The sequence below is a fragment of the Chamaea fasciata genome, unplaced genomic scaffold (assembly GCF_029207755.1).
Source record: "Chamaea fasciata isolate MVZ Bird 193981 ecotype frontalis unplaced genomic scaffold, bChaFas1.0.hap1 SCAF_1255, whole genome shotgun sequence".
Classification (NCBI taxonomy): Eukaryota; Metazoa; Chordata; class Aves; order Passeriformes; family Sylviidae; genus Chamaea; species Chamaea fasciata.
Window position 1 is genome coordinate 1 of NW_027095340.1, and position 22,998 is coordinate 22,998.

General features: G+C 56.6%; 2 protein-coding genes across 2 annotated transcripts; both read left to right on the forward strand.

Annotated features, from left to right (window-relative positions):
• Window positions 1-47: 47 nt before the first annotated feature.
• On the forward strand, window positions 48-4,894 carry LOC136284673 (B9 domain-containing protein 2-like). The gene is given in 5 exon segments (XM_066175036.1): window positions 48-57; window positions 1,169-1,267; window positions 1,779-1,906; window positions 3,517-3,641; window positions 3,643-4,894. Coding segments are annotated over 4 exon segments (525 nt in total). The 5' UTR covers window positions 48-57; window positions 1,169-1,181; the 3' UTR covers window positions 3,829-4,894.
• Window positions 4,895-6,597: 1,703 nt separating this feature from the next.
• LOC136284672 (transforming growth factor beta-1 proprotein-like) lies at window positions 6,598-22,512 on the forward strand. The gene is made up of 7 exons (XM_066175035.1): window positions 6,598-7,654; window positions 11,201-11,406; window positions 12,466-12,583; window positions 14,457-14,546; window positions 16,045-16,195; window positions 17,384-17,537; window positions 22,245-22,512. Exons 1-7 carry the CDS (start codon window positions 7,342-7,344, stop codon window positions 22,401-22,403), a joined length of 1,191 nt encoding a protein of 396 aa, XP_066031132.1. The 5' UTR covers window positions 6,598-7,341; the 3' UTR covers window positions 22,404-22,512.
• The last annotated feature ends 486 nt before the right edge of the window (window positions 22,513-22,998 follow it).

Below are 22,998 nucleotides of genomic sequence, written 5' to 3' on the forward strand. Positions count from 1 at the left end.
GCGCTCAGCGGCTACGCCATATCGAGCCGCCCGCAGGCGCAGTGGCGGCAAGGGAAGGTGAGAGACCCGCGGGATTTTTGGGGGGAATTTTGGGGAATTTGGGAAAATTTGGGGGAATTTTGGTGGAAATTTGGGGGGCGGGGAGAGGGGTGGGAGGTGGAGGGGGGGGGAGCAGGGAGGGGATGACGGGGGCGGATTTTGGGGAGATTTTGGGGGATTTGGGGGAATTTTGAGGATTTTGGGGGGGAATTTTTGGGGGAATTTTGTGGGATTTGGGGCAGATTTTTGGGCTGATTTTGGGCTGATTTTGGGGTGGTTTTGGGGATGATTTTTGGGGTGGTTTTTGTGGGATTTGGGGCAGATTGTGGGGTGAATTTGGGGATTTTGGGGTGATTCTGGGAGGAAGATTTTTGTGGGGGATTTTTTGCGATTTTTGGGGTGATTTTGGGCGCATTTCGGGACAATTTCGGGATGATTTTGGGGCAGATTTTTTGGATAATTTTGGGATAATTTCGGGATGATTTCGGAATAATTTTGGGATAATTTTGGGTTGATTTTGGGGCATATTTTTGGGATGATTTGGGGATAATTTTGGGATAATTTCGGAATAATTTTGGGATAATTTCGGGATCATTTTGGGATAATTTCGGGATAATTTCGGGACAATTTCGGGATGATTTTGGGATAATTTCAGGATAATTTTGGGCTGATTTTGGGGCAGATTTTTGGGATAATTTTGGGATAATTTCGGGATGATTTTGGCATAATTTCGGGATAATTTTGGGTTGATTTTGGGGCAGATTTTTGGGATGATTTGGGGATAATTTCGGGATAATTTCGGGATAATTTTGGGCTGATTTTTGGGCTGATTTTGGGATAATTTCGGGATAATTTTGGGATAATTTCGGGATAATTTTGGGATAATTTCGGAATAATTTTGGGATAATTTCGGGATCATTTTGGGATAATTTCGGGATAATTTCGGGCTGATTTTGGGATAATTTCAGGATAATTTTGGGCTGATTTTGGGGCAGATTTTTGGGATGATTTTGGGATAATTTTGGGATAATTTCGGGATGATTTTGGGATCATTTCGGGATAATTTTGGGCTGATTTTTGGGCTGATTTTGGGATAATTCCGGGATAATTTCGGGCTGATTTCGGGCAGATTCGGGGCCCCCATGGCCGAGCTGCATCTCTTCGGGCAGATCGAGGGCGGCTCCGGCTTCTCCCAGCGCCGCCTCTTCTGCAAGTGGGGGCTGCACGCCGGTCAGCGCCGGGGGGGCTCGGGGGGGTTTGGGGGGTCCCGGGGGGGATTTGGGGGAATTTGGGGGGGATTTGGGGGGTCCTGGGTCGGGTTTGGGGGGTCCTGGGGGGGATTTGGGGGGATTTGAGGGGGCCTGGGGTTGTTTTGGGGGAGTTTAAAGGAGATTTGGGGGTCCCGGGTGGGATTTGGGGGGTCCCGGGGGCGTTTTGGGGGAAATTTGGGGGGTCCCGGGGGAGATTTGGGGAGTCCTGGGTGGGATTTTGGGGGTCCCGGGTGGGATCTGGGGGGTCCCGGGGGCGTTTTGGGGTAAATCTGGGGGGTCCCAGGGGACATTTGGGGGGTCCCGGGGGGTCTGGGGGGAGATTTGGGGTGTCCTGGGGGTCCCAGGGGGGATTTGGGGACATTTGGGGCATTTTGGGGTTTCCCAGGTGGGTGTTTTTTTTGGGGGGGGGGTTGCTCCCGGTGGATTTTGGGGTCCCCCTGTCCCCTCCATGTCCCCTGTGTGTCCCCAGGGGGGGGCGTGGACGCTGCTGGCCGGGGCGGGGGCGGGGCAGACGCAGCTCGATGACCCCCAGGTGGACGATGTGGCCCATTGGGGACACCCGCTGGACATGCACCTGGCCACCAGGGGGCTGCAAGGTGAGGGGACACCTGGGGACACCTGGGGACACACCTGGGGACACTGGGGACACCTGGGGACACCGGGGACACCTGGGGACACCTGGGGACACCTGGGGACACTGGGGACACCTGGGGACACCTGGGGACATTGGGGACACCCGCTGGACATGCACCTGGCCACCAGGGGGCTGCAAGGTGAGGGGACACCTGGGGACACACCTGGGGACACTGGGGACACCTGGGGACACCTGGGGACACACCTGGGGACATCATTGGGGACATTGGGGACACCTGGGGACACCGGGGACACCTGGGGACACCTGGGGACATTGGGGACACCCGCTGGACATGCACCTGGCCACCAGGGGGCTGCAAGGTGAGGGGACACCTGGGACACACCTGGGGACACCTGGGACATCATTGGGGACATTGGGGACACCTGGGGACACCTGGGGACACCTGGGACACACCTGGGGACACCTGGGGACATCATTGGGACATTGGGGACACTGGGGACACCTGGGGACATTGGGGACACCCGCTGGACATGCACCTGGCCACCAGGGGGCTGCAAGGTGAGGGGACACTTTGGGGACAGCCAGGGACACCTGGGGATACCTGAGGACGTTGGGGACAACGGGGGACACCGTGGGGACCCTGTGCCCTCTGTGTCCCTGACGCCACATGGCCCAAACATGTCCCCAAATGTCCCCACTGTCCCCAGTGTCCCCAGTGTCCCCAGTGTCCCCGCTGTCCCCAGTGTCCCCGCTGTCCCCGCTGTCCCCAGTGTCCCCAGTGTCCCCAGTGTCCCCAGTGTCCCCGCTGTCCCCAATGTCCCCAGTGTCCCCGCTGTCCCCAGTGTCCCCAGTGTCCCCGCTGTCCCCAATGTCCCCAGTGTCCCCGCTGTCCCCAGTGTCCCCAGTGTCCCCAGTGTCCCCAGTGTCCCCGCTGTCCCCAGTGTCCCCACTGTCCCCGCTGTCCCCAGTGTCCCCGCTGTCCCCATTGTCCCCAATGTCCCCAGTGTCCCCGCTGTCCCCAGTGTCCCCGCTGTCCCCAGTGTCCCCAGTGTCCCCGCTGTCCCCACTGTCCCCAGTGTCCCCAGTGTCCCCAGTGTCCCCAGTGTCCCCGCTGTCCCCAGTGTCCCCAGTGTCCCCAGTGTCCCCAGTGTCCCCGCTGTCCCCAGTGTCCCCAGTGTCCCCGCTGTCCCCACTGTCCCCACTGTCCCCACTGTCCCCAGTGTCCCCAGTGTCCCCAGTGTCCCCAGTGTCCCCAGTGTCCCCGCTGTCCCCACTGTCCCCACTGTCCCCCACTGTCCCCAGTGTCCCCAGTGTCCCCAGTGTCCCCAGTGTCCCCGCTGTCCCCACTGTCCCCACTGTCCCCACTGTCCCCAGTGTCCCCAGTGTCCCCAGTGTCCCCGCTGTCCCCATTGTCCCCACTGTCCCCAGTGTCCCCAGTGTCCCCAGTGTCCCCAGTGTCCCCGCTGTCCCCAGTGTCCCCATTGTCCCCAATGTCCCCACTGTCCCCGCTGTCCCCAGTGTCCCCCACTGTCCCCGCTGTCCCCAGTGTCCCCATTGTCCCCACTGTCCCCAGTGTCCCCAGTGTCCCCAGTGTCCCCTCGCTGTCCCCAGGGTGGCCGAAGCTGCTCCTGGAGGTGTGGCACGTGGACGCGTGGGGCCGGCGCGGCCTGGCGGGTTACGGCGTGTGCCACGTGCCCAGCGCCCCCGGCTGTCACCGCGTCACCTGTGTCACCTGGCGGCCCGCGGGGGACGCGGGGCCAGCGGCTGCTGGGGGCGGGGGGACCGCGGCTGCGCGTGCCCGAGGTGGCCGTCACCGGGGCGGGGGACAGGTTCCGCCTGAGGACGGAGAGCGCGGGCACCGTGCGGCTGGAGCTGGGCGTGCTGCCGCGGAACATGGGGACATTCGGGGTGGCCCTGGGGTGACCCTGGGGACACTGGGGTGGCACTGTGACACTGGGGACAATGGGGACACTGGGGTGGCACTGTGACACTGGGGACAGCGGTGACACTGGGGACAGTGGGATGGCACTGTGACACTGGGGACACTGGGGTGGCACTGTGACACTGGGGACACTGGGGTGGCACTGTGACACTGGGGACACTGGGGACACTGGGGACACTGGGGGTGGCACTGTGACACTGGGGACACTGGGGACAGTGGGGACACTGGGGACACTGGGGTGGCACTGTGACATTGGGGACACTGGGGCCAATGGGGACAATGGGATGGCACTGTGACACGGGACAGTGGGGACACTGGGGACAATGGGGACAATGGGGACACTGGGGTGGCACTGTGACACTGGGGACAATGGGGACAATGGGGACACTGGGGTGGCACTGTGACACTGGGGACAATGGGGACAATGGGGACAGTGGGGACAATGGGATGGCACTGTGACACTGGGGACAATGGGGACACTGGGGACACTGGGGTGGCACTGTGACACTGGGGACAATGGGGACACTGGGGACACTGGGGTGGCACTGTGACACTGGGGACAATGGGGACACTGGGGACAATGGGATGGCACTGTGACACTGGGGACAATGGGGACACTGGAGACAGTGGGGACACTGGGGACATTGGGGTGACACTGTGACACTGGGGACACTGGGGACACTGGTGACACTGGGAACATTGGGGACACTGGGGACATTGAGGGCACTGGGGACACCAGGGTGACACTGTGCCATCGGGCACATCTGGGGACCTTGGGGACCTTGGGGACATTGGGGGTGGCACCGGTGACATCGGCGACACCGAACTGGGGACAAGGGAGGAGCTTTTGGGGTCACTCTGGGCTTGGGGACGTTTGGGGACACCCCGGGATGGCACTTTGGGGACACCTGGTGGGGACACCTTGGGGACATCGGGGGTGTCCCCAAGCTTTGGGGGTCTGGGGTGGGGGGGGGGGGAGGGGACAGCCCCGGTGACATCGGCCCCTCCCCCGTTGTCCCCAGATAAAGTCACTTTGTGCCGTTGTCACCGAGAGCGGAGACTTTTGGGGGGGAGGGGACAATTTGGGGGGGGGAGGGGGGGAGGGGACAATTGGGGGGGAGGGGGGGGGGGAGGGGACAGCTTGTGGGGGGCAAGTGACAATTTGGGGGGGTCCTGAGACCCCTCCCCCCATTTTTGGGGGGTGTCCCAATTCCCCTCCCCCCCATTTTTTGGGGAGGGGTGTGTTTCGAGTCCCCTCCCCCCTCCCCCTCCCCTCCCCCCCCCCCCGGAAATGTCCCAGACGCGGAAATCGCCCCTCCCCCCCCTCCCCTCCCCCCCCCCTCGGGGTGCCGTGACTCAGTTTCCCCTCCCCTCCCCCACAGCGGAAAAGGGGGGGGGATGTCTCCCTCCCTCCCCTCCCCCACCCCTCCCCTCCCCCCCCCCCGGCGGCGTTTCCTGGGTGGGGCCAAAAAATAAACCCCGCGGAGGGATCGGGGGAAAAAACGGGACAAAAACGGGACAAAAACGGGATAAAAACGGGACAAAAACGGGATAAAAACGGGATAAAAGGGAGAAAAACGGGATAAAAAAAAAAAGGGACGAACCGGGACCACCCGGGACAAACACCCGGGACCAGCCGGGACAAGAAGGAAGAACCGGGACCACCCGGGACAAGAAGGAAGAACCGGGACCACCCGGGACAAGCGGGACAAGGAGGTAGGAGCGGGACAAAACCGGGACCACCCGGGACAAGGAGGTGACAAACCGGGGACACAGCGGGACGAGAAGGAAGGAGCGGCACAGACCGGGACCACCCGGGACAAACCGGGACAAGGAGGTGACAAACCGGGGACCACCCGGGACAAACCGGGGACAAACCGGGACAAACCGGGGACCACCCAGGAAGTACCGGGACAAACCGGGGACCACCCGGGACTGGCCAGGGACAAACAGGAAGGAGCGGGACCACCCGGGACAAAGCGGAGCCGGTAGGGGATCAGCGGGGACCAGCCGGGCCCACCCGGGACAGGGACCCCCGGGCCCACCCGGGCGCACCCGGGACAATCCGGGAGCGGAACCGAGGGCGGGAGGGGAAATCCGGGGGGGGGGGGGGGGAGGGCGGGGGGGGGCGTTCCCGGGCCCCGCGTGCGCTGTCCCGGGTTAAGTCCCGGTTATCCCGGGGCAGTTATCCGCTTTGGGGGAGGTTATCCCGGGTTTAGGAGGGTTTATCCCGGTTTGGGGGTGTTTATCCCGGGTTTAGGAGGGTTTATCCCGGTCCTGAGGAGGCGTGCCCCGTTTCTAGCGGAGTTTATCCCGGGTTTAGGGGGGTTCGTCCCGGGTTAAGGGGATTTATCCCGGGTTTGGGGAGGTTATCCCGGTTTTAGGAGGATCTATCCTCGTTTTGGGAGGATTTATCCCGGGTTTGGGGAGGTTATCCCGGTTTTAGGAGGATTTATCCCGGTTCGGGGGGTTTATCCCGTTTCCGGGGGGGCGTGTCCCGATCCCGAGGAGTTTATCCCGGTTCGGAGGGGGCGTGCCCCGGCTTTAGGAGGGTTTATCCCGGTTTAGAAGGGTTTATCCCGGGTTTAGGGGAGTTTATCCCGCTCCCTGTGGTGTTTAACCCGTTCCAGGGCGGTTTATCCCGGTCCGGGATGGGTCTGTCCCGGTCCCCGTGGGTTTAACCCATCCCGGTTTATCCCGGGTTATCCCGGTCCATCCCCAGGGGTCTCTTTCTGTCCCGGTGGGTTTAACTCATCTCGGGAAATTCTCCCGTTCCCGGCGGGTTTATCCCGGTTTATCCCGTTCCCGGCGGGTCTCTCCCGTTTTATCCCGTTCCCGGCGGGTCTCTCCCGTTCCCGGCGGGTCTCTCCCGGTCTGTCCCGCTCCCGGCGGGTCTGTCCCGGTTTATCCCGTTCCCGGCGGGTCTCTCCCGTTCGCGGGTGCTCTGTCCCGGTTTGTCCCGGTTTATCCCGTTCCCGGCGGCTCTGTCCCGCTCTGTCCCGTTCCCGGCGGGTCTCTCCCGTTCCCGGCGGGTCTCTCCCGCTCTGTCCCGTTCCCGGCGGCTCTGTCCCGGTTTATCCCGTTCCCGGCGGGTCTCTCCCGGTTTGTCCCGGTTTATCCCGTTCCCGGCGGCTCTGTCCCGGTTTATCCCGTTCCCGGCGGGTCTCTCCCGGTTTGTCCCGGTTTATCCCGTACCCGGCGGCTCTGTCCCGGTTTATCCCGTTCCCGGCGGGTCTCTCCCGTTCCCGGCGGGTCTCTCCCGTTCCCGGGTGCTCTGTCCCGGTTTGTCCCGGTTTATCCCGCTCCCGGCGGCTCTGTCCCGGTTTATCCCGTTCCCGGCGGCTCTGTCCCGCTCTGTCCCGCTCCCGGCGGGTCTCTCCCGGTTTATCCCGTTCCCGGCGGGTCTCTCCCGTTCCCGGCGGGTCTCTCCCGGTTTATCCCGTTCCCGGCGGGTCTCTCCCGTTCCCGGGTGCTCTGTCCCGCTCCGTCCCGGGATGTCCGTGCCCGTGCTGCTGCTGTCGCTGCTGGCGGCCGCCCGCGCTCTCTCCACGTGCCGCACGCTGGACCTGGAGGCGGCGCGGCTGAAGCGGATCGAGGCCGTGCGGGGCCAGATCCTGAGCAAGCTGCGCCTGCCCGAGGCGCCCGCCGAGCCCGGCCCCGCGCGGCCGCTGCCCGACGACGTGCGGGCGCTCTACAACAGCACCCGGGAGCTGCTGCGCCAGCGGGAGCGGCGCCGGGAGCCCGAGGACCCGCAGGACTACTGGGCCAAGGAGCTGCTGCGCTTCCCCATGGAGAGCCCCGGGGACGGTGAGAGGGGACACGGGACACGGCAGGGACACGGGGACACGGCAGGGACACGGGGACACTGCAGGGACACGGGGACACGGGGACACGAGGACAGGGACAGCCCGAGGACCCGCAGGACTACTGGGCCAAGGAGCTGCTGCGCTTCCCCATGGAGAGCCCCGGGGACGGTGAGCGGGGACACGGGGACAGGGGGACACGGGGACAGGGGGACACGGCAGGGACACGGGGACAGGGACAGCCCGAGGACCCGCAGGACTACTGGGCCAAGGAGCTGCTGCGCTTCCCCATGGAGAGCCCCGGGGACGGTGAGAGGGGACACGGGGACACGGCAGGGACACGGGGACACCGCAGGGACACGGGGACACGGCAGGGACATGGGGACACTGCAGGGACACGGGGACACGGCAGGGACACGGGGACACGGGGACACGGGGACAGGGACAGCCCGAGGACCCGCAGGACTACTGGGCCAAGGAGCTGCTGCGCTTCCCCATGGAGAGCCCCGGGGACGGTGAGAGGGGACACGGGGACAGGGGGACACGGGGACAGGGGGACACGGCAGGGACACGGGGACAGGGACAGCCCGAGGACCCGCAGGACTACTGGGCCAAGGAGCTGCTGCGCTTCCCCATGGAGAGCCCCGGGGACGGTGAGAGGGGACACGGGGACACGGCAGGGACACGGGGACACCGCAGGGACACGGGGACACGGCAGGGACATGGGGACACTGCAGGGACACGGGGACACGGCAGGGACACGGGGACACGGGGACACGGGGACAGGGACAGCCCGAGGACCCGCAGGACTACTGGGCCAAGGAGCTGCTGCGCTTCCCCATGGAGAGCCCCGGGGACGGTGAGAGGGGACACGGGGACAGGGGGACACGGGGACAGGGACACGGGGACAGGGACAGCCTGAGGACCCGCAGGACTACTGGGCCAAGGAGCTGCTGCGCTTCCCCATGGAGAGCCCCGGGGACGGTGAGAGGGGACACAGGGACAGGGCAGGGACATGGGGACACGGCAGGGACACGGCAGGGACACGGCAGGGACACGGCAGGGACACGGCAGGGACACGGGGACAGGGACAGCCCGAGGACCCGCAGGACTACTGGGCCAAGGAGCTGCTGCGCTTCCCCATGGAGAGCCCCGGGGACGGTGAGCGGGGACACGGGGACAGGGCAGGGACACGGCAGGGACACGGCAGGGACACGGGGACACGGGGACAGGGACAGCCTGAGGACCCGCAGGACTACTGGGCCAAGGAGCTGCTGCGCTTCCCCATGGAGAGCCCCGGGGACGGTGAGAGGGGACAGGGGACACGGCAGGGACATGGGGACACTGCAGGGACACGGGGACACTGCAGGGACATGGGGACACGGGGACACCACAGGGACACGGGGACACTGCAGGAACATGGGGACACGGCAGGGACATGGGGACACGGGGACACCACAGGGACACGGGGACACTGCAGGAACATGGGGACACGGCAGGGACATGGGGACACGGGGACACCACAGGGACACGGGGACACTGCAGGGAACACGGGGACACTGCAGGGACATGGGGACACTGCAGGGACATGGGGACACGGGGACACCACAGGGACACGGGGACACTGCAGGGACACGGGGACACTGCAGGGACACGGGGACACGGGGTGACAAGGGACACCGACTCCCCACAGAGAGCCCCAGGGATGGGGAGCAGGGGGGACACGGGGACAGGGGAGGGGACAGATGGTGACAGAGAGGACAGATGGGCATGGGGACATGGAGGGGACAGATGGACACGGGGAGGGACAGCCGGACACGGGGACAGGGACACGGTGACACCGCTGGGGCGGGACACGGACACACGGACACTCGGTGGCCGTCTGTCCACCCCAGAGTGACCACGGGGGGAAAAGGGACATCCCGGGGTCATCAGGGTGACCCCGAGGTGACCCTGGTTACCCTGAGGTGACCCCAGGGTGACCCCTGGGTGTCCCAGTGTCCCCAAGGTGACCCAAATGACCCCAAGGTGACCCAAATGACCTCAAGGTGCCCCCAGTGACCCCGAGGTCACAGCAGTGTCCCCAAGGTGACCCCAATGACCCCAAGGTGACCCCAGTGACCCCAAGTTGACCCCAATGTTCCCAAGGTCACCCTGGTGTCCCTGACGTGACTGTGGTGTCCCCGAGGTGACCCCAGTGACCCCGAAGTGACCCCGAGGTGACCCCAATGTCCCTGTGTGTGACCCCAATGACCCTGAGATGAGCTCGAGGTGACAGAGCTGTCCCCAAGGTGACCCCAGTGACCCCAAAGTGACCCCAGTGACCCCAAAGCGACCCCGAGGTGACCCCAATGACCCCTGGGTGTCCTGGTGTCCCTGAGGTGACAGCAGTGTCCCCGAGGTGACCCCAATGTCCCCAACGACTCCGATGTGACCCTGGTGACCCCGAGGCCACCCTGGTGTCCCCGAGGTGACCCCAATAACCTCAAGGTGACAACAAAGACCTCAAGGTGACCCTGAGGTGACCTCGCGGTGACCCCCGGGTGACCCCAATGACCCCTGGGTGTGGCGGTGTCCCCGAGGTGACCCTGATGACCCTGAGGTGACCCCAATGTCCCTGAGGTGGCTCTGGTGTCCCCACGGTGACCCCGAGGTGTCCCCAGTGCTCCTGCGGTGACCCCTGGGTGTGCTGGTGTCCCCAGTGTCCCCATTGTCCCCAGTGACCCCAAATGTCCCCAGTGACCTCAAGGTCCCCAATGACCGTGATGTCCCCTGTGTCCCCAAATATCCCCAATGTCCCCATTGACCCCAATGTCCCCACTGTCCCCAATGACCTCAATGTCCCCATTGACCCCATTGACCCCAATGTCCCCAGTGACCTCAATGGCCCCAATGCCCCATGTGTCCCCAATGACCCCATTGTCCCCAGTGACCTCAAATGTCCCCAGTGACCTCAATGTCCCCGATGACCCCAGTGACCCCAATGACCCCAATGTCCCCAATGACCGTGATGTCCCCTGTGTCCCCAAATATCCCCAATGTCCCCATTGGCCCAAATGACCCAAATGACCCCATTGACCCCATTGACCCCAATGTCCCCAATATCCCATGTGTCCCCAATGACCCCAATGTCCACAAATGTCCCCAGTGACCCCATTGACCCCACTGACCCCAATGTCCCCAATGTCCCCATTGACCCCAATGACCCCAATGTCCCCATTGACCCCAATGACCCCAATGTCCCCAATGTCCCCATTGACCCCAATGACCCCATTGACCCCAGTGTCCCCATTGACCCCAGTGTCCCCAATGATGCCATTGACCCCTTTGACCCCAATGTCCCCATTGACCCCAATGACCCCAATGACCCCATTGACCCCAGTGTCCCCATTGACCCCAATGACCCCAATGATGCCATTGACCCCTTTGACCCCAATGTCCCCATTGACCCCAATGACCTCATTGTCCCCTGGGTCCCCAATGACCCCAATGTCCACAAATATCCCCAATGTCCCCAAACCCCCCAATGTCCCCGCTGATGTCCCCGCAGGTGTCCCCGAGCGCTGGCGCCCCACCCCCCGCAGTCTGTATTTCGTGTTCAACGCCTCCCGGGTGCGCGCCGGGCTGGGCCGCGCCGAGCTGAGCCGCGCCGAGCTGCGCCTGCTGCGCCAGGGGACAGCCGCGGGGACAGCGGGGACGGCCGCGGGGACAGCGGGGACGGCCGCTGAGACTGAGCAGAGAGTGGAGCTCTACCAGGTGGGACACTGGGGACACTGGGGACATTTGGGGACACTGGGGACATTGGGGACATTTGGGGGGATTGGGGACAGTGGGGACATTTGGGGACATTGGGAACACTGGGGACATTTGGGGGGATTGGGGACAGTGGGGACATTTGGGGACATTGGGAACACTGGGGACATTGGGGGGATTGGGGTCATTGGGGTCAATGGGGACATTGGGGACATTGGGGTCATCGGGGTCAATGGGGACATTGGGGGTCATTGGGGACAGTGAGAGGACACTGGGGACATTTGGAGAGATTGGGAACATTCGGGGACATTTGGGGACATTGGGGACATTGGAGTCATTTGGGTCATTGGGGACACTGGGGTCAAGGGGGTCACTGGGGACATTGGGGACACTGGGGACATTTGGGGTGATTGACGACATTGGGGACATTTGGGCTCATTGGGGACATTGGGGACACTGGGGTCATTGGAGACATTGTGGACACTGGGGACATTGGGGACATTGGGGACATTTGGGGACATTGGGGACCCTGGGGTCAAGGGGGTCACTGGGGACATTGGGGACACTGGGGACATTTGGGGGGATTGGGGACATTCGGGGACATTTGGGGACATTGTGGACACTGGGGACATTGGGGACATTTGGGGACATTGGGGACATTTGGGGACATTTGGGGGGATTGAGGGGATTGGGGACCCTGGGGACAATGGGGACAACAACGGGGACAGTGATGGGGACAGCAGAGACTGAGCAGAGGGTGGAGCTCCGCCAGGTGGGACATTTGGGGACATCAGGGCCACTGGGGACATTGGGGACATTTGGGGTCATTGGGGACATTGGGGACATTTGAGGACATTGATGGGATTGGGGACATTGGGGACATTGGGGACATTGGGGACACGGGGCCCACGTGACGTCACAGCCGGGGGTGACACCAATTTTGGGGCAGCACCAAGGTGGGTCTCCCCCTTTCCTCCCTGGGGACACCTCTGGAGCTGTCCCCAAATGTCCCCAAATGTCCCCAATGTCCCCAATGTCCCCAAATGTCCCCAATGTCCCCAGGGCTTCGGGAACTCCTCGTGGCGTTACCTCCAGGGTCGCTCCGTCCGTGTCACCGCCGAGGACGAGTGGCTGTGGTTCGATGTCACCGACACCGTCCTGCAGTGGCTGCGCGGCTCCGGTGGGTGACACCGACGTCCCCAAACGTCCCCAGTGTCACCGGCGTCCCCAACAATCCCCGAAAATTCCACCGAAATCGCCCCAAGTTCCGCCCAAATACGAGGGGGGAAAAAAAAAATCCAAATTTTTTTCCCTAAAAATCTGATTTTTCCCGGTGGTGGCTCCGGTGAGGAAAATGCAAGGGGTGGCCCCAAAATTCCCTCAAAATTCCACAAAAATCCCACAGAAATCCCACAAAAATCCTTCCCAAATGTCCCCGAAATTCCTTAAAAATCTCCCAGATCTCTCTCAAAATCCCCCCGAAATTTCCACGAAAATCCCACAAAATTTCCCCTCAGAATCCCATCCAAAGCTCCCATAAAAATCCCGCAGAAATCCCACAAAAATGCCCCTCAAACCATCCCAAATCCCCCCAAAATTCCCCAAAATTCCCCAAAATCCCCCCAAATTCCCCCAAACCTCCCCAAATTCCCCAAAACTCCCCAAAAATTCCACATAAAATCCCACCAAAATCCCCCCAAATTTCCCAGATTTCCCCCAAAATCCCCCTAAAATTGACTCAAATCCCTAAATTTTCCCCCCAAATCCCCATAAAATCCACCAAAAATCCCTCAAAATCATCCCAATTCCTCCCAAAATTCCCCCAAAATTCCCCCAAAATCCCCCCAAACCATCCCAATTCCCCCCCAAAAAACCCCCCAAAAATCTCCCCAAATTGCCCAAAATCGCCAGAATTCCCCCCAAAACTCCCAAAAATCCCCCCAAATCCCCCAAAATCACCAGAATTTCCCCCAAAACTCAAAAAAATCCCCCCAAATCCCCCAAAATCACCAGAATTTCCCCCAAAACTCCCAAAAATCCCTCAAAATTGCCCAAAATCTCCAGAACTTCCCCCAAAACTCAAAAAAGTCCCCCCAAATTGCCCAAAATCTCCAGAATTACCCCCAACCCCCCCCCCAAATTCCCCAAAATCTCGGGAATTTCCCCCAAATCCCCCAAAATCGCCCCAAATCTCATGAATTTCCCCCAAAATCGCCCCAAATTTTGTGAATTTCCCCCAAAATCGCCCCAAATCTCGGGAATTTCCCCCAAAATCGCCCCAAATTTTGGGAATTTCCCCCAAAATTGCCCAAAATCTCGGGAATTTCCCCCAAATCCCCCAAAATCGCCCCAAATCTCATGAATTTCCCCCAAAATTGCCCCAAATCTCGGGAATTTCCCCCAAAATCGCCCCAAATCTCGGGAGTTTCCCCCCCAAACTCCCCAAAATTGCCCAAAATCTCGGGAATTTCCCCCAAATCCCCCAAAATCCCCCCAAATCTCGGGAATTTCCCCCAAATCCCCCAAAATCCCCCCAAATCTCGGGAATTTCCCCCAAATCCCCCAAAATCCCCCCAAATCTCGGGAATTTCCCCCAAATCCCCCAAAATCCCCCCAAATCTCGGGAATTTCCCCCAAATCCCCCCAAATCACCCCAAATCTCATGAATTTCCCCCAAAATCTCCCCAAATCTCGGGAATTTCCCCCAAAATTGCCGCAAATCTCGGGAATTTCCCCCAAAATCGCCCCAAATCTCGGGAGCTTCCCCCCCAAACTCCCCAAAATTGCCCAAAATCTCGGGAATTTCCCCCAAATCCCCCAAAATTGCCCCAAATCTCGGGAATTTCCCCCAAATCCCCCAAATCTCGGGAATTTCCCCCAAATCCCCCAAAATGGCCCCAAATTTTGGGAATTTCCCCCAAAATCGCCCAAAATCTCGGGAATTTCCCCCAAATCCCCCAAATCTCGGGAATTTCCCCCCAAATCCCCCAAAATCTCGGGAATTTCCCCCCAAATCCCCCAAAATCTCGGGAATTTCCCCCAAACCTCCGCAGAGGCGCTGGGCGTGTTCCGGCTGAGCGTGCACTGCCCCTGCGAGCCCGGCGGCCACGGCGACGGCCCCACCCTCAAAATATCCGTGGAAGGTGCCGGAATTCGGGGGCTTCGGGGATTTCGGGGGATTTGGGGGGATTTGGGGGGATTTGGGGGGATTTTGGGGGGATTTTGGGGGATTTTGGGGGGATTGGGATGATTTTGAGGGATTTTTGGTGGATTTTACAGGGATCTTGGGGGGATTTTGGAGGATTTTTTGGAAATTTCGGTGGATTTTATGGGGATTTTGGGGGGGGTTGGGGTGGATTTTGGGGGAATTTGGGGATTTTGGGGTTTTGGGAATTTTGGGAATTTTTTGGGAGTGATCGGGATGATTTTGAGAGATTTTGGGGGGATTTCTGGGGGATTTTGGGGGAATTTGGAGGAATTTCGGGGATTTTTAGGGGGATCGGGATGATTTTGAGGGATTTTTGGTGGATTTTATGGGGATTTTTGGGGGGATTTTGGGGGGGATTTTAGGGATTTGGGGGTTTTGGGAATTTCGGGGATTTTTAGGGGGATCGGGATGATTTTGAGGGATTTTTGGTGGATTTTGGGTGGATTTCGGGGGATTTTGGAAGATTTTTGGGAGGAATTTGGGGATTTTGGGGGGATTTTTAGGGGGAATGATTATGGAATTTTTGGAGGGATTTTGAGGAAATGTTGGGATTTTGGGGGGATTTTGGGGATTTTGGGGACTTTGGGGATTCGAGGGATTTTGGGGATTTTGGGGATTCTGGGGGATTTTGGGGATTCGAGGGATTTTGGGGATTTTTGGGAGGAATTTGGGGATTTTGGGGGGATTTTTAGGGGGAATGATTAGGGAATTTTTGGAGGGATTTTGAGGAAATGTTGGGGTTTTGGGGGGATTTTGGTGATTTTGGGGGGAATTTGGGGGAATTTGGGGGATTTTGGGGGATTTTGGGGATTTGGGGGATTTTGGGGGATTTTGGGGGGTGATTTAGGGATCGGGGGGACAATGGGCGTGGTCACCGCTGTGACACACAGGGGACATCCCGTGGTCATTGTGCCCTGAGGAGTGACCCCGGGACATGGAGACCCCGATGTCCCCAGTGTCCCCAAATGCCCCCAATGACCCCATTGACCCCAATGTCCCCATTGACCCCAATGACCCCAAATGTCCCCAATGTCCCCAAATGACCCCAATGACCCCATTGACCCCAATGTCCCAAATGACCCCAATGTCCCCATTGACCCCAATGACCCCATTGACCCCAATGTCCCCAATGACCCCAATGTCCCCATTGACCTCAATGACCCCATTGACCCCAATGTCCCCAATGACCCCAATGTCCCCATTGACCCCAATGACCCCATTGACCCCAATGTCCCCAATGACCCCAATGTCCCCATTGACCCCAATGACCCCATTGACCCCAATGTCCCCAATGACCCCAATGTCCCCATTGACCTCAATGTCCCCATTGACCCCAATGACCCCAATGTCCCCATTGACCCCAATGTCCCCATTGACCCCACTGACCCCAGCGTCCCCAATGTCCCCGATGTCCCCACTGTTGTCCCCATCAGGGTTCGAGCAGCAGCGAGGTGACATGCAGAGCATCGCGCGCCGTCACCGCCGTGTCCCCCACGTGCTGGCCATGGCGCTGCCGCCCGAGCGCGCCCAGGCCCTGCACGGCCACCGGCAGCGGCGGGCCCTGGAGGGACAGCACTGCGGGGGGTAGGGGACACCGGGGACACCGGGGACACCGGGGGGACTGGGGACACTGGGGACATTGGGGTCATTGGGGTCAATGGGGACATTGGGGTCAATGGGGACATTGGGGACATTGGGGTCATTGGGGTCAATGGGGACATTGGGGTCAATGGGGACATTGGGGACATTGGGGTCATTGGGGTCAATGGGGACATTTGGGGTCATTGGGGTCATTGGGGACATTGGGGACATTGGGGTCATTGGGTTCAATGGGGTCAATGGGGTCAATGGGGACATTGGGGACATTGGGGACATTGGGGTCAATGTGGACACAGGGGTCATTGGGGTCAATGGGGTCAATGGGGACATTTGGGGTCAATGGGGTCATTGGGGACATTGGGGACCTTTGGGGTCATTGGGGTCATTGGGGTCAATGGGGTCAATGGGATCATTGGGGTCATTGGGGACATTGGGGACCTTTGGGGTCATTGGGATCATTGGGGTCATTGGGGTCATTGGGGACATTTGGGGACATTGGGGACATTGGGGACACTGGGGACACCGGGGGAATTGGGGTCAATGGGGACATTGGGGACATTTGGGGACATTGGGGACACTGGCACCCCCTGCCCTGACATTGGCGCCCTCAGGGTCCCCCTTTTGTCCCCCCTGGGGACATCCAGGGACCCCCAAACCCCCTCCCCCACCCGATATCTCCCTCAGGGAGAACAGGGGGACCCCAAAATTCCCCCCAACGCCCCCGAAAATCCCCCAAAAAACCCCAAAAAACCCCAAAATCTCTCCAAAATCCTCCCAAAAGCCCCCAAATTCCCTCAAAGTCCAGAAACCCTCCCCAAAACCCTCGGAAATTCCCTTCAAAATCCCCGACGCCGCTTGAAACTCCCGAAATCCACCCCCAAAAACCCCCCAAAAAAACACCCAAACCCCCCCCCAAAACCCTCAAAAAAACCCCAAAAAACCTCAAAAACCTCCAAAACCCAAAAATCTCTCCAAAATCCTCCCAAATGCCCCCCAAATTCCCTCAAAGTCCAGAAACCCTCCTCAAAACCCTCCCTGCAAAATCCCCCCAGCACCGCCTGAAACCCCCTAAATCCACCCCCAAAAAAACCCAAAAAACCCCAAAAACCCTAAAAAACCCCCAAAAATCCCCAAAAATCCCAAAAACCCCCCAAAATCTCCCCAAACGCCCAGCCCAGAGGAGCAGAGCTGCTGTGTCCGTCCTCTCTGGATCGATTTCCGCCGGGACCTGCAGTGGAAGTGGATCCACGAGCCGCGGGGCTACATGGCCAACTTCTGCGGGGGGCCGTGCCCCTACATCTGGAGCTCCGACACCCACTACAGCAAGGTCGGGCTCTGGGGAGAATTTGGGGGGATTCGGGAAAATTTGGGGGGATTTGGGGTGATTTGGATGATTTTGGGATGATTTTGGGGTGATTCGGGGTGATTTTGGGATGATTTTGGGGTGATTCGGGACGATTTTGGGGGTACACGGCCAACTTCTGCGGGGGGCCGTGCCCCTACATCTGGAGCTCCGACACCCACTACAGCAAGGTCGGGCTCTGGGGAGAATTTGGGGGGATTTGGGAAAATTTGGGGGGATTTGGGGTGATTTGGGGTGATTTTGGGATGATTTTGGGGTGATTTTGGGGTGATTTGGGAAGATTTGGATGATTTTGGGGTGATTTTGGGGTGATTCGGGATGTTTTTGGGGGTACACGGCCAACTTCTGCGGGGGGCCGTGCCCCTACATCTGGAGCTCCGACACCCACTACAGCAAGGTCGGGCTCTGGGGACAATCTGGGGGGATTCGGGAAAATTTGGGGGGATTTGGGGTGATTTGGGATGATTTTGGGGTGATTTGGGGTGATTTGGGATGATTTTGGGGTGATTTGGGATGATTTTGGGATGATTTTGGGGTGATTCGAGGTGTTTTTGGGGGTACATGGCCAACTTCTGCGGGGGGCCGTGCCCCTACATCTGGAGCTCCGACACCCACTACAGCAAGGTCGGGCTTTGGGGAGAATTTGGGGGGATTCGGGAAAATTTGGGGGGATTCGGGGTGATTTTGGGATGATTCGGGGTGATTTTGGGGTGATGTTGGGGTGATTTGGGGTGATTTGGGATGATTTGGATGATTTTGGGGTGATTTGGGGTGATTTTGGGGTGATTTGGATGATTTTGGGGTGATTTAGGATGATTTGGATGATTTTGGGATGATTTGGATGATTTTGGGATGATTTTGGGGTGATTTGGGGTGATTTGGGATGATTTGGATGATTTTGGGGTGATTTGGGATGATTTGGATGATTTTGGGATGATTTGGATGATTTTGGGCTGATTTTGGGCTGATTTTGGGCTGATTTTGGGCTGATTTGGGGTGATTTTGGGGTGATTTTGGATGATTTTGGGGTGATTTGGGTGATTTGGGATGATTTTGGGCTGATTTGGATGATTTTGGGGTGATTTTGGGGTGATTTGGGATGATTTGGATGATTTGGGGGTGATTTGGATGATTTTGGGGTGAATTTGGGGTGATTTTGGGATGATTTTGGGGTGATTTTGGGGTGATTTTGGGGGTACACGGCCAACTTCTGCGGGGGGCCGTGCCCCTACATCTGGAGCTCCGACACCCACTACAGCAAGGTCGGGCTCTGGGGACAATCTGGGGGGATTCGGGAAAATTTGGGGGGATTTGGGGTGATTTGGGGTGATTTTGGGGTGATTTGGGTGATTTGGGATGATTTTGGGATGATTTTGGGATGATTTTGGGGTGATTCGAGGTGTTTTTGGGGGTACACGGCCAACTTCTGCGGGGGGCCGTGCCCCTACATCTGGAGCTCCGACACCCACTACAGCAAGGTCGGGCTTTGGGGACAATCTGGGGGGATTTGGGAAAATCTGGGGGGATTCGGGAAAATTTGGGGGGATTCGGGAAGATTTGGGGGGATTCGGGATGATTTGGGGCGTCCTGGAGGTGATTTGAGGGGATTTCGGGGGGTTTGGGGAGGATTTCAGGCAATTTTGGGGGCGATTTCAGGGCGTTTGGGGAGGATTTTGGGGGGATTTTGGGGGGATTTTGGGGGGATTTTGGGGGGAATTCTGGAGGGTCCTGGAGGTGATTTGAGGGGATTTGGTTTTTTTGCGGGGGGTTCTTTTGGGGTGATTTTAGGGGTGTTTTGGGGTATTTCAGGTCTATTTTAGGTGTATTTTGGGGTATTTTTTGGGGGGTATTTATTTTGGGGTGCTTTGGGGCTATTTTGGGGTGATTTGAGTGCATTTCGGGCTGTTTCGGGGTGATTTTGGAGTATTTCAGGTGTATTTTGAGGTGTTTTGGGGGTGTTTTCGGTGTGTTTTGGGGGGTCGTTTCGGGGTACTCTGAAGGGATTTTGGTGACGCCTTTGAGGTGTATTTTGGGGTTTTTTGAGGAGGTTTTGTGCTGTTTTCCGGAGGTTTGGGGCACATTTCGGGTGAATTTCGGGTGTATTTTGGGATGTATTTTTTCAGGTATTTCAGGTGTATTTTGGGGTTATTTTGGGTGTATTTTGGGCACATTTTGGTGTATTTGGGGCACATTTTGGGTGTATTTTTGGTCTATTTCGGGGTGTATTTTTGGTATATTTTGGGATTATTTCGGGGTTGTTTTGGGGTGTATTTTTAGTGTATTTTGAGGTTCTTTTGAGTGTATTTGGGGTTATTTTGAGTGTATTTTTCAGGTATTTCAGGTGTATTTCAGGTGTATTTCGGGGTTATTTTTGTGCATATTTTGGGTTATTTTTGTGCATATTTCGGGTGTATTTTGGGGTTATTTTGGGTGTATTTTGAGGTTATTTTGAGTGTATTTCAGGTGTATTTTGGGGTGTACTCTGGGATGGATTTTTCAGGCATTTCAGGTGTATTTCAGGTGTATTTTGGGTTATTTTTGTGCATATTTCAGGTGGATTTTGGGGTTATTTTGGGGTTATTTTGGGGTGTATTTTGGGGTGTATTTTGGGTTATTTTGGGGTGTACTCTGGGATGGATTTTTCAGGTATTTCAGGTGTATTTCAGGTGTATTTCGGGGTTATTTTTGTGCATATTTTGGGTTATTCTTGTGCATATTTTGGGTGTATTTTGGGAGTTATTTTGGGGTTATTTTGGGTGTATTTTGGGGTGTATTTTGGGTGTATTTTGGGGTGTATTTTTAGTGTATTTTGAGGTTATTTTGAGTGTATTTGGGGTTATTTTGGGGTGTACTCTGGGATGGATTTTTCAGGTATTTCAGGTGTACTTCGGGTTATTTTTGTGCATATTTCGGGTGTATTTTGGGGGTTATTTTGGGGTGTATTTTTGGTGTATTTTGGGATTATTTTGGGGTTATTTTGGGGTGTACTCTGGGATGGATTTTTCAGGCATTTCAGGTGGTTTTCAGGTGTATTTCGGGGTTATTTTTGTGCATATTTTGGGTTATTTTTGTGCATATTTTGGGTGTATTTTGGGTGTATTTTGGGGTTCTTTTGGGGTTCTTTTGGAATTATTTTGGGGTGTATTTTGAGTGTATTTGGGGTTATTTTGGGGTGTACTCTGGGATGGATTTTTCAGGTATTTCAGGTGTATTTCGGGTTATTTTTGTGCATATTTCGGGTGTATTTTGGGGGTTATTTTGGGTGTATTTTGGGTGTATTTTGGGTGTATTTTGGGTTATTTTGGGGTGTATTTTTAGTGTATTTTGAGGTTATTTTGAGTGTATTTGGGGTTATTTTGAGTGTATTTTTCAGGTATTTCAGGTGTATTTCAGGTGTATTTCGGGGTTATTTTTGTGCATATTTCGGGTGTATTTTGGGGGTTATTTTGGGTGTATTTTGGAATTATTTTGGGGTGTATTTTGAGTGTATTTGGGGTTATTTTGGGGTGTACTCTGGGATGGATTTTTCAGGCATTTCAGGTGTATTTCGGGTTATTTTTGTGCATATTTCGGGTGTATTTTGGGGGTTATTTTGGGGTGTATTTTTGGTGTATTTTGGGATTATTTTGGGGTTATTTTGGGGTGTACTCTGGGATGGATTTTTCAGGTATTTCAGGTGTATTTCAGGTGTATTTCGGGGTTATTTTTGTGCATATTTTGGGTTATTTTTGTGCGTATTTCGGGTGTATTTTGGGGGTTATTTTGGGGTTATTTTGGGTGTATTTTGGGTGTATTTTGGGGTGTATTTTTAGTGTATTTTGAGGTTATTTTGAGTGTATTTCAGGTGTATTTTGGGGTGTACTCTGGGGTGTATTTTTCAGGTATTTCAGGTGTATTTTGGGGGTTATTTTGGGTGTATTTTGGAATTATTTTGAGGTTATTTTGAGTGTATTTCAGGTGTATTTTGGGGTGTACTCTGGGATGGATTTTTCAGGCATTTCAGGTGTATTTCAGGTGTATTTCGGGGTTATTTTTGTGCATATTTTGGGTTATTTTTGTGCATATTTTGGGTGTATTTTGGGGGTTATTTTGGGGTTATTTTGGGTGTATTTTGGGGTGTATTTTGGGTTATTTTGGGTTATTTTGGGGTGTATTTTTAGTGTATTTTTAAGTTATTTTGAGTGTATTTGGGGTTATTTTGGGGTGTACTCTGGGATGGATTTTTCAGGTATTTCAGGTGGTTTTCAGGTGTATTTCGGGGTTATTTTTGTGCATATTTTGGGTGTATTTTGGGTGTATTTTGGGATTATTTTGAGTGTATTTCAGGTGTATTTCGGGGTTATTTTTGTGCATATTTTGGGTGTATTTTGGGGGTTATTTTGGGGTTCTTTTGGAATTATTTTGGGGTGTATTTTGAGTGTATTTGGGGTTATTTTGGGGTGTATTTTTAGTGTATTTTGAGGTTATTTTGAGTGTATTTGGGGTTATTTTGGGGTGTACTCTGGGATGGATTTTTTCAGGCATTTCAGGTGTACTTCGGGTGTATTTTCCATCCATCTCCGCCGTACTTCAGATCATTCTTTTCGGGGTATTTCGGCTGCGTTTTGGGCCCACTTCCCCACATTTCGGGCTCATTTCCAGCCCCAAATCCCCCATTTTTGTGCCCCCCAGGTGCTGGCCCTGTACAACCTGCACAACCCCGAGGCGTCGGCGGCGCCGTGCTGCGTCCCCCAGAGCCTGGAGCCCCTTCCCATCATTTACTACGTGGGGAGAAAAGCCCGGGTGGAGCAGCTCTCGGGGATGGTGGTCAGCGCCTGCAAGTGCAGCTGACCCCGCCCCGAAGAATCCCCAAAACTGCCGCCAAAAATTCCTGCCTCCGCCGCAGAAAGTTCCCAGAAAATTTCCAGGTTTTGCTACCAATAAATGTTATTTAATTTCTCGGGTTTTGTTGTTTTTTTGGGGGGTTTTTTTGGGTTGTTGGTTTTGTTTTTTTTTTTTTTTTTGGAGTTCGGTGGGTGCAAATCCCCCCCAAAAAACCCCCCAAATCCAGCACAAAAAAATCATCCCAAAAATCATCCCCCAACCCCCTCAAAAAGCCCCAAAAATCCTCCCAAAAATCCTCCCCAAAAATCCCCAAAATCCCCCTAAAAAATCCCCAAAATCCCCCTCTCCCCCAATTTTTTTTTTTTGAGTTTGGTTGCAATTCCCCTCCAAAACCCCCCACAAAAAAACCCCAAAAATCTCCCCCCCCGCCAAAAAAATCCCTCCCCAAATCCCCAAAATCCTCCCCCAAAATCCCCCTAAAAAATCCCCCCCAAAAATCCCCAAATCCAGCACAAAAAGCCTCAAAATCCCCCCCAAAAACACCCCGAAAATTCCCCAAACCGGCCCCCAAAACTCCTGCCTCCGCAACGAAAAATTCACA

What these genes read in the sequence shown, in the direction of transcription:
- LOC136284672 (XM_066175035.1), top strand. Translation starts at nt 7,342, where the DNA reads ATGTCCGTGCCCGTGCTGCTGCTGTCGCTGCTGGCGGCCGCCCGCGCT. An exon ending in GAGGGACAGCACTGCGGGGG is followed by an intron (nt 16,196 to 17,383) that starts GTAGGGGACACC and finishes CCAAACGCCCAG; the next exon opens with CCCAGAGGAGCAGAGCTGCT. An exon ending in CCGACACCCACTACAGCAAG is followed by an intron (nt 17,538 to 22,244) that starts GTCGGGCTCTGG and finishes TGTGCCCCCCAG; the next exon opens with GTGCTGGCCCTGTACAACCT.